This window comes from Microtus ochrogaster, chromosome 24 (assembly GCF_000317375.1).
Source record: "Microtus ochrogaster isolate Prairie Vole_2 chromosome 24, MicOch1.0, whole genome shotgun sequence".
In the NCBI taxonomy this organism is placed as follows: Eukaryota; Metazoa; Chordata; class Mammalia; order Rodentia; family Cricetidae; genus Microtus; species Microtus ochrogaster.
Genome location: NC_022024.1, coordinates 24078509 through 24089178, shown reverse-complemented (window position 1 = coordinate 24089178; position 10670 = coordinate 24078509). Strand labels below are relative to the sequence as shown.

General features: G+C 46.6%; 1 protein-coding gene across 1 annotated transcript in view; it reads left to right on the top strand.

The window, feature by feature from the left end:
* Positions 1-10670, top strand: part of Poc1b (POC1 centriolar protein B) — a 79760-nt gene that overhangs the window by 18236 nt on the left and 50854 nt on the right. The window contains exons 3-4 of the mRNA XM_005358124.2: positions 2808-2979; positions 7273-7452. Of these exons, the coding sequence (XP_005358181.2) occupies positions 2808-2979; positions 7273-7452 (352 nt within the window). The remainder of the gene's footprint in view (positions 1-2807; positions 2980-7272; positions 7453-10670) is intronic.

Below are 10670 nucleotides of genomic sequence, written 5' to 3'. Positions count from 1 at the left end.
AAAAAAAAAAAAATGACTTGACTTCCATCCCCAGAACCCAGGCAAAGCTAACTAAAAACCAGGCATGGTGGCACCCTTAGGAAATCCCAGCACTGCAGAAGCAACAACAGGCAGATCCCTGGGGCTCACTGCCAGCAGGTCTAAGCTACTTGAAGAGTTCCCAGCCAGTGAGAGACCCTGGCTAATGGAGGAGGGGGAGGAAGGGAAGGGAAGAAAGAGAGAGGCAGGGAGGGAGGAACGATCAAGAAAGATCAAGGCAAGGCATAGAAAATACCTAAGAAATAATACCCAAGGTTGTCTTCTGGATTCCATATATGCACACAAACATGCATACACACACACACACACGCACACACCACACACACACACACACACACACACACACACACACACGAGAGCCTTTCTTTGCTTTTTTTTTGGGGGGGGGGAGGGACATCGGTCTTATTGTGCAGCCCTGAATTGGCCTGAAACTCACTACGTAGGCCAGGCTGGCCTTGAATTCACAGAGACCTTTGGTCTCTTCCTTCAAGCACTTGGATTAAAGATGTGTGCCGCCACATTCTGTTTACAGTGACCCACCCCCCACAAGGGAGAAAAGTGTTTTCATTTTACTGTAGCATAAAATGTCATCCTCTTTATGATTAGTAGTTTATATTTTTTGTTTTAGCAAACGACTTCCCTCAAAGTCATAAAGGTATTCTATGTTCTCCAAAAACTTACTGTTTTACCATTTTAATCCGTAACACATACAGACTTTACTCATTTGAAAAGACAAAAGCAAAGCTCTTCTCTAGGGACAGTAACAGTTTTCCCACCCAGAGCATGGGGTGCCCTCTTTGCAAGACCCAATGGCTTCCTGCTGCACTTGGGGTAAACCGTGCCTCTCCCCGTGCCTCCTTGACTAAAGCCTGTGCCCTGTGATGTCACTTGTCTTCTTGCCTGTCCTGTCTTCCGAGTGCAATCTCAGACTTTGCACACGAGTTCCCTTCTGCCAGGCACAGTGGTGTATGCCTTTTCCCCCACTACTTCGAAAGCTGAGGCGGGAAGGTTACATATTTGAGACCAGCCTGGGTTATAAAGTAAAACCCTATTTAAAAAAATAAAATAAAAATGACAACAAAAATTGCTTCTGGGCCTTCTGGCTAAGACGAAGTGGCATTCTCGCTACTCAGAGTGCTCTTTCTGCCATTTTAGCTAGATCATTTCATCCACCTTCCCCAGGACAGACCCTCTCATCATGGTGTTTAACATGAATAAATGATGAGTTTTTTTGTTTTGTTTTGTTTTTCAAAACAGGGTTTCTCTGTGTATCCTAGCTGTCCTGGAACTGAGCTAGCTCTTGTAGACCTCGAACTCACAGAGATCCACCTGCCACTGCCTCTCAAGTGCTGGGATTGAAGGTGTGCACCACCACCTCCCAGCTGAGTAAATGATGTGTTAAGATGCTCCCTCCATGTATGATGGTGTTAATGATGTCTCACTGAGACATGATCTTTCTGAGAGGGAATGGCTATGTCTCACTTGCCTTTGCGTATCCTGTTTGCAGCATAATCCACAGAACTGAACCAGGATCCCAGCATAGCATCTGTAACCAGTTGTCTTCCCTGTTTGTCCCTAATCCCCAGTAAACAGACCCCAGTACAGATGTTTTAGAGTTTGGACAAACTGCAGTAGAACATCAACTTTTTGTACTCTTTCCCCACCTCCTCCAGTCTCCCCCCCCCCCTTTTTAAAGGAAATACATTGAATAAAATAATGGCTCAAAACCTAGAAACTCACCGGACTTTAAAAGTGGAGATAATGCATAAGCTAAGGAACTTAGGAGACTTATGTAACTTTGTAAAGCTGGGCCCTGTTCCTGCCTGTCAGTGATATGCACTGTCTTTGAAGTTTACAAAGTTGCCAATATCTCCAAGCATTCTATGTAGACATGGTGATTCCCAGTGACCTGATTTCTGCTGTTGGGGCTGTTCTAGGATGTGTGCATGATAGAACTTGTTTTGTAGGCAAGATTTGAAGATTTTTAGGCTAATGTCCAATATACAGTTCTTTTTATTAATCATCAAATGTCATAAAATTACAGAGCAGAAACAGACTTTTAAGGGCCTCTCACCCAGCTTTAAAAACATTTCTGGACCAGTTGATAAAAGTGGGTGATTAGTTTCTCAAGCTTACCTGCACCGTGGGCGTGTGAGAAAAAAACAAAAAACAACCCATATTCCTAGGGAAAGCTTGTGGGAATGTTTAGCAACAAAGACATGCTTTATACAGTGCATTTCATATGGTTCAGGAAAAAATCGTTTTGCTTATACCCGTGTTCACGCACAGAGAGAAGCACCAAGGACGTACAGACAAAACGCTAATAGGTAGGGTTAGGCAAAGAGTGTATTAGGGCTACTCCTACTGCTTTGACTTCTGGGTGGACTCGCTTCCACATACTTTTCTCAAGTAGCTCGCCTGTCCCTCTGAAAAGATTGATTGCCCCCACACTGAGGTGAAGTAACTTCCAGGCACCCAGAGGGAATGACTCAGTCTAGTGCCCTCTTCTTCAGCCTTCTTCCTTCTGCTAGCTTGTAGTCGCTATGCTCCCCTTGGATCCTGGGACTTGTACCTCTTCTGAAGCACGCCACTACCACGTTTGCATATTCACAATGAAACAAAAATCATTTGAAACGATAAAATACTTTTGCCCTTACCTGGTCAGCTCTACAACCTCTGACTTCTTTGTTAATCACATTTGTTAGTGACAAGGTATGCATCCGTTCCTGTCTTAACCCTGGTTTGTTTGTTCTTCTCTTTCTCGACAGCCACTGCCTCTTGGGACACCTTTCTTATGCTGTGGAGTTTGAAGCCAAACACTAGAGCTTACAGATATGTGGGCCACAAGGACGTTGTGACCAGCGTGCAGTTTTCTCCACAAGGAAACTTATTAGCCTCTGCTTCACGAGACAGAACTGTTAGGCTCTGGGTTCCTGATAGGTGAGAGGAAGAAACACTTGATAAGTTTTGGGTTGGAACTGCGAGGGACTCCTGAGGTCTGGCTGCTCTTAATGTGCTTCGTGAGATTGCCTCAACTAGTTAATGACCTGTACTCACTGGGATCACACAAGTACTACCCTGGTCTTAAACTCATACTATTTCGTTCAACTCAAAGTTACGTCTTCCTTTTGAAAAACCATTTCTAACCTGGAGATAGGTACAGTATGTCTGAATCTTTGGGAGATGGCCAGCAATCTCCGTGTAACTCTGAAACACAATGGCATATATCAAAAGTTTAATTATTAACCTCCTTGTACCCTTTCATGGGTTTTTTAGGAGCCCTTGGAACCCCGTTGACACCCTGTGCTTAGACTGTCCTTTGTTTGTTATCTTTCATTTTGGAGCTCTAGAATTTTCTCATTTAAAAAATTTCAGGCTGGGCGATGGTGGCGCACGCCTTTAATCCTAGCACTCGGGAGGCAGAGGCAGGCGGATCTCTGAGAGTTTGAGAGCAGTCTGGTCTACAGAGCTAGTTCCAGGACAGGCTCCAAAGCCACAGAGAAACCCTGTCTCGAAAAACCAAAAAAAAATAAAAAATAAAAAAAAATAAAAAAATTTCAGGCAATATTATAAATCATTGCCTGGCAGTGGTGACACATGCCTTTAATCCCAGCACTTTGGAGGCAGATGCAAGTAGATCTCTGAGTTCGAGGCCAGCCTGGTGTACACAGTGAGTACCAGGACAGCCAGGGCTACACAGAAACCTTGTCTTGAAAAACCATATACATATATCATTGCATTTGCTGAAGTCTCATTCCCTGATAACAGATCTTCTGGGAGACACTGTTCAGACATGAGCCGACAGCCTGTCTATTGTAAAAAGCTCTGGAGTTAGGATATTTTTGTAAGTTTTAAATTTTAAGTATCCCCTGGCCCCATACCCGCCAACAGCCAGCCAGCCTTGTACTATGTATCTACCCCTCCTTTCTCTAGGGTGCTTGGCTCCTGTGTGTTCTGTCCTTTTCCTCTGTCCTGTAGCAGAGGATGGGACTCTGTGGCTCTATGGTGGCAGGGTTGATGTGCAGTCTGTGACACTCTCATGCACCTAGAGAGAAAGCACGTGTGTGAATGAGTGCCTGCCGCCGGGCACTTCATTCTGCCACCACCCAGGGGAAATTCCGTTCAGAAAAGTCTGAATATTTTGCTGACAGAGGTAAAAAGTCTTCGAGAGAATTGACATGAGAGTGTGCATGGACCCTAGGGAAACTCAGAGGAGTTGAGTTTGAGGCTCGGGAGAAAGTGTACACTTTGAAAGCCTCAGCTCTGGAAATCGAGGACAAGTTCATTGTTTCAGGGGTTGCAGCTGGTTTTTCTATTACTGATGTGAGAAATGGATCATTCAGGGGGTGGGTGCACTAAAATCACCCCGAATCATTGCTGTAGATATCTACCTAGCGATTGTATTTCTGTACTGGTTTCTCTTTCTAAATAATAGCAGTAGGCCATTTATTATTTAGATTATTTATTCTAAATAATCACAGTAGGCCAGGACAGTGGTGAATCATGGCAACGGGGAATTTAGATATCATTACTGCTTAAAATCCCCCTTACTGACTAGCTCAGTCCAAAGACTAACACTTCTCTTCATCTTGTGGGTGGTTGGGATGCTTTTCTCCCCATTTGGTGTTGGCAGAGGTAACCACACAGCCTCGTGAGCTGGTGGCTGAGCTGGAAGACACACTGTGTCTCAGTCACAAGTGTGGGTTCTTGGTTTTCCTTAAGCCCTCTGACCCAGCAGAATAGCCTACGGAGTGGCAGGGGAGCTCCAGGATTGTGACAGCAAAAACTGCTGGACATCTTAAGGACTTGGCCCTCAGCTGCACAGTGTCACCAGTGCTGGACAGAATAAGTCACAAAATCAGACCGGATCTTAAAGAAGAGAGTGGCGAGGCGCCAGCCCAGCAAACAGCACACGAACTCTGCTGCCCGGGCTTCTACTAGGTTTCCTGTGCAGTGGGGCCCAGGCAGGGCAGCCTTGCCCAGAGGAGGCCCTAGAAAGATAGCCACGCAGTAGCACAGCCTGCTGGGCGGGGTATAGACTGAAGTTCAGGGACTGTTTTAATGATAATGACTGACTGTCCATCGCTTCCTGGTCACTGTGGATGGCAAGTCTTTTCTTTGCTGTCTCCTGATTCTTTTCGCAAGAGTTCCCATTGAAAACGGAGTGAAGTCATCCTTGTATTCTCTCCTGGATGTCTACTACCAATATCGATTATTTCGTATGCATTATCCTATGCCTGGTGATAGAAATTAATGATAAAGTCACATTTGCCCCCATGGGCCACTGACTGGGCAAGCCAGACTGAATCTCCCAAGCTTGTAATTATAATATTGACTCTTCTGAGTGAAATTCAGTAGGTGGTTACTCTCTTGTGTACCTGATGTATTAAATGGTATCTCACAGAGATGGGTACGGTCATTCCTGTAGGAGAGAGAAAGGAATTTAATTTTAAAAGTCAGGATATACTGCAGTTATTCAAATCCTAGTAGCAGATCCGGGCCAGCGTGCTTGCGTCAGCAGATGGGCAGGGGTCTTCCTAAGAGCGTGACTGCAGAGGCACAGGTGTGTCTGAAGCGCTCTGAATGTGCCGGGTACAAAGTTCAGCCCCGTGGCAGGATATCCTGCTAGGGAGCCAGGAACACATTTACACTGGGATTTGTGTGCTTGTCATTCATCACCTTTTCAACAGTGATAAGCTCAGTATGTAGGTGACAGGGGTGGGGAGAAAGGATTAGAGCCGGGCGACCGATTAAGAGGCTTTTGCACTAATCGAGGTGAAGGGTGCTAAGGATAGAAGTTCCTGAAGGCAGGCAGAACTGGGGCAGAAAGAAGAGGGCTATTCAGAGGGTGTGGAGGAAGTGGTGACCCCCGGGTTTAGGGATGCAGTGCGTGGAGGAGAAGGTGCACGGGACTTCTCCCGACGTGTGCCATAGAGACAGTGCTGCCTGCCCCAATCCCAAGGTAGCAAATGCAGCATGAGGTACAGGTGTTTGGATTCCTGTGGGCATCTAAGATTTGAGAACCTAAAACAGGTGTTTCTGGCTGAATTGGCACCGTATCCGTGCCAGTCATTGTGGCAGTCTCCCGTGTACTATAGGAAATGATTTTCCAAATGTAAAAAAAGGACTATAATGTCCTGGTTATAGTGCCTTGCGAACTTAACACTGACACAGAATTTCTCAGCATTCACCTTGGCAATCAGCACCACTTAGTCTACTGATTCTTTTGCTTTTTTTTTTTTTTTTTTTTTTTTTTTAACTTACCGTGTGTTAATAATAGAAGAGCTGTATGGGAGGGACAGTGCACACCCATGAGGGCTTCTCTAGAGAATGACCAGCCTTCATCTGTTTTTTTTTAAAATATTTATTTACTTATTATGTATACAATATTCTGTCTGTGTGTATGCCCACACGCCAGAAGAGGGCACCAGACCTCATTACAGATGGTTGTGAGCCACCATGTGGTTGCTGGGTATTGAACTCAGGACCTTTTGAAGAGCAGGCAATGCTCTTAACTGCTGAGCCATCTCTCCAGTCCCCCCTTCATCTGTTTTTAAAAGTTTTTCCTCACCTCCAGCACCTCACATCTACTCTCCCTTGCTCTGTTGCCTTCTTCCCCAATTAAGAACAGGCCTGTATGCAAAAATTTCAAAGCTCATTTGCTGTTCGTGAGCATAAGATAGAGGCCGTGAGGTCAGCGAGGCAGTAGGTACGCACTAGAGCCTCTGTAGTTGGTACTGGTTGATGCAGACTCAGGAGTAAGGAAGAACATCAAGAGGTGTTGTGTATCTAGCATGGAAGATCCTTCCTCTCCTGGCCCAGTAGCTCACAGAACTCCACATGGTGTGTATGGCCTTGGGGCTGCCAAGCTTAATGTACCTTAGTTCTTCAAAGTTGAAACTTCTTTAGACTCCAGTCGGCTGTAGCACACAGTACAGCGTAGTGACTGGTTCAGAATAGTATTTTCCATTAAGACAGAAGCAGCAATGCATTTCAGGGGCAAGGGTGACCAGCCTCCTTCCTGTTAGGTACTAGCAGTGACTTCCGTGACCCCAGCCAGTGCACAGAAGGACAAGTGAAGCACGCAGCACCACGTGGCCTTCACGCACCAATTTTGTAAGGTTTTGTAAGCTTTAAGCTACTTGTAAGTTTCCGACTCCGTGTGGTGATTAAATATTAAAAATAAATTAACTATTAAAATAGTAATGTATTACTCTTAACCTTTATTTTCAGGAGAGGGAAGTCCTCTGAATTTAAGGGACACACAGCTCCAGTTCGCAGTGTGGACTTCTCGGCTGATGGCCAGCTTCTGGTTACAGCTTCTGAAGACAAATCGATTAAAGTATGGAACATGTTCCGCCAGCGCTTCCTCTACTCCCTGTACCGGCACACACACTGGGTCCGCAGCGCCAAGTAAGTGCGGACACTTGGGCGGATAGGGATTGTCCTGCTCCAGACTATGACCCTCAACCCACAGAAAAGGGGCCGGGGTCACACTCGGTCATTCTCTCAAGTCTTTACTCTGTGACTGCGTGTGCTGGGTCCCTTATAGGCAAAGTAGTCAAAATCCCTTGTTTTTGTGGAGCTTATACACTAGTGTCAGTTATTAAGAAATATTTTAGATATATAGATGTGCATATATACATATGTAATTGTGTGTGAGTGTGTGTGTGTGTAAGTCTATGCAGTTTTCAGTGGTGCTCAGGAGCTGTCTTCTTTAAGCAGGGACCTAGGGGAGGAAGAGGAGGAAAGAGTACGGCTTGAGGAGATTTGTCAGAGGAGGCAAGAGCCTGGTTGTCGTTTGAGAAAAGCGAGGAGCAGAGAGTACAAGAGGGAGCAGGCTGAGGTCAAGGCCCTGGCTGAGAGGAAACACCACGGACCATGTTCCTGTCTCTAGCTCGCTTACTCATGGCCTCGTGGCGTTGGCAGTGTGCTGTGTGGTGATAACTGTTATCGGCTTGAGAGGTCTAGAGTCACCTAAGAGACAGACCTCAGGGAATAGCTATGAAAGAGTATCTAGGCAGAGAAAACCCACCCGAACTACAGGCGTCGCTGTTCCGTGGGCATTGGATAAGAAGGAGGGTGCTGGCTGGGCACCGACATCCGTGTCTCTCAGCTCTCGGTGTGGATGCAGTGCGATGGGCTGTTTGCTGCCCCTACCATCGTGGCTTCCCTGCCATGACGGACTGCGTACTTTAACTGGGAGCCAAAAGAAACCCTTCCTTCTCTAGCTTGCTTTTGTCAAGGCAGCGAAGGAAAGCAACCTAGAAAATTGGTAGCCAGAGCTGGTGGTTGCTCTGACAGCTCTGACCGCGTGGCTCTTTTAAGCCTTTGTAACCGAGTTGGAGGGAGGGGGAACGTGGAAGATTTGAAACTTTGGATGAGAATAGCCCTATAGGGTCTTACTGGACCCTTCTGGTGGGAGAGACCAGGATGGATGTGTGTGTGGAGGGAGGGGGGTCTGAACTCAAGAGTCATGGGCTAATATGTCTGTTAGAGAAACGTCAAGACAGTATAGCATTCCGGGAGTGACATGGCCTCTGCCCCCTGCCATTACCCAGATCTGCAGTGAGAGCCATAAGACAGGAAAAGCAGGAAGCGTTGTGAGGGAAGGCATGAGAGCGAGTTTGCCGTAGACAGAGCACCTGTTGAAAGATGAACTCCGTTAAAGATCAAAATTCACTCCTGTCCAGCGGAAGACAGGAAGATAGGAAAGGCACCCACGTGCACAACTCCACCCATTGAAGGCTGCAGCTTGTAAAGATGAGAATTCATTTGAGCAGAGACCCTGAACTGAGAAAATTGGCTGCGGGGGTTCTCTGCCAGGAAGTAACCACCTAGGCACACAGTGGCCACTACGGCTTTGGCTCAGGGGGCCACCCTACATCTCCAGTTGGCACCCACATTGTCGGTGTTGTCAGCGTGGTACCAAAATGAAATGATGCAAGAAATGAACCATGCAAGAGTGAAGGGCTCGCTCCTGGAGGCCTTCCTGAGCTTCCCGACGTCTGCTGAGGCCTAGCGGTGTGAGGCAGGACTGGATTTGCTGCCCGGGAAGGAAGGCATGGTCCGTCTTCTCGTTTGACAGATGAGGAAAGGCAGCTGCAGAGAGCTGAAGCTAGGACTCATTTAATAGACAGTGTCAGCTGCCTTCGTTTTCCTTCCCCTACAGAGGCTCATTACCTGGTGTGTTTAATGATGCCATACTTCTCAGCCTCTGTTTCCTGGCTTGTAATTAAGGTGACGGTGAGAGTGGGTAGGGTACTCCCCTGTGTAAACATGTGGGTAAGTTTTTAAAAAAAAATGCCCAAACAAAGCTGTATGAGAAAAAAATCTTCAAAACTACTTTGAGTTCAAGAAACGAAATTATTATAAAATGCGACTTACAGGAAAATAATAAATGAAAGAATGAGAAAGCGTGTGAGTGAGGGATTAAACTAGATTCCTGTGACGAAAAGTCGAGAGAGGAAAAAGAAAGTCTAGAGACACACCCGGGTCCAGAGCCGAGGGAAGGGACGAGGAAGTGGAAACCAGGAGCAAAGCACCCTGGCCGAAGGGACCTGGTGTTCTCTCTGGAGCATCACTACCCAGACGTGGTTAGAACTCAGGCAGTGTGCAGGGACAGGGCGGTCCACATTCGTGTGCCTGCCCAGAACACACTGTGGTCCTGATCTCAGCCACTGAGGACACTTGACTGCCATGAATGGGAAACAGAAGTTCATGCTTAAGCATGGCCATGGGACCAGCTTCAAAATAACACTGACGCAGAGGAGAGCAGGCTGTGAGATACAGAGAGGGACATGCTGGGGCTGCGGAGATGGTTCGGTGGTTAAGAGCACTGGTTGCTATTCGAGGACCTGGGTTCAATTCCTAATGCCCACATAGCAGCTCACAACTATCTATAATTCCAGATCTAGAGGATCCAACACACACACACACACACACACACACACACACACGCAGATCAAACATATAAAATAAAAACAAATCATTTTTTAAAATAGAAAGGGGGCGTGCTCTCTAACGGAATGCTCGGCTTTCTGAAAGAGCGTGAGAAGAGGAGGAAGAGGAAGAGGAGGAAGAGGAGGAGGAGGAGCGTCCCTGCAGAACTCCCCTTTGCTTTGGTTCCTGTGCAGATGAGATGCTTCTGTAGGAGATGGCATGGAACAAGCCGTTTTTGGTCAACCTACTGCCATAGTTCAGTGTCGTTGGTCCTTGTAGAAGCTTGTAAGATCCTTTTTTCTTTTCTTTTTTCAAGACACAGTTTCCCTGTGTAGCCTTGGCTGTCCTGGAACTCACTCAGTAGACCAGGCTGCTTCTGCCTCCCAGTGCTGGGATTAAAATATGAGGCACCACGCCTGGCTTTTAAGGTCACCTTTTAAATCATCTCCTTGCCACAGAATCTTCTGTGTTACACACGTATGCACGCACACACACGCATATGAACACATACACACACACACACACCCCTCCTGTTACTGCTTCTGTAAAAAACAAATTTGACCAGGTTGTTTCCCAGCTTTGACCTCTGAGTGACCCTTTGCCAAAACACTTATGCTTTTCCTTCTATGGCAACCCGTCCCTCTATGACAACCCGTTCTCTATGACAACCTGTCCCTCTATGACAACCC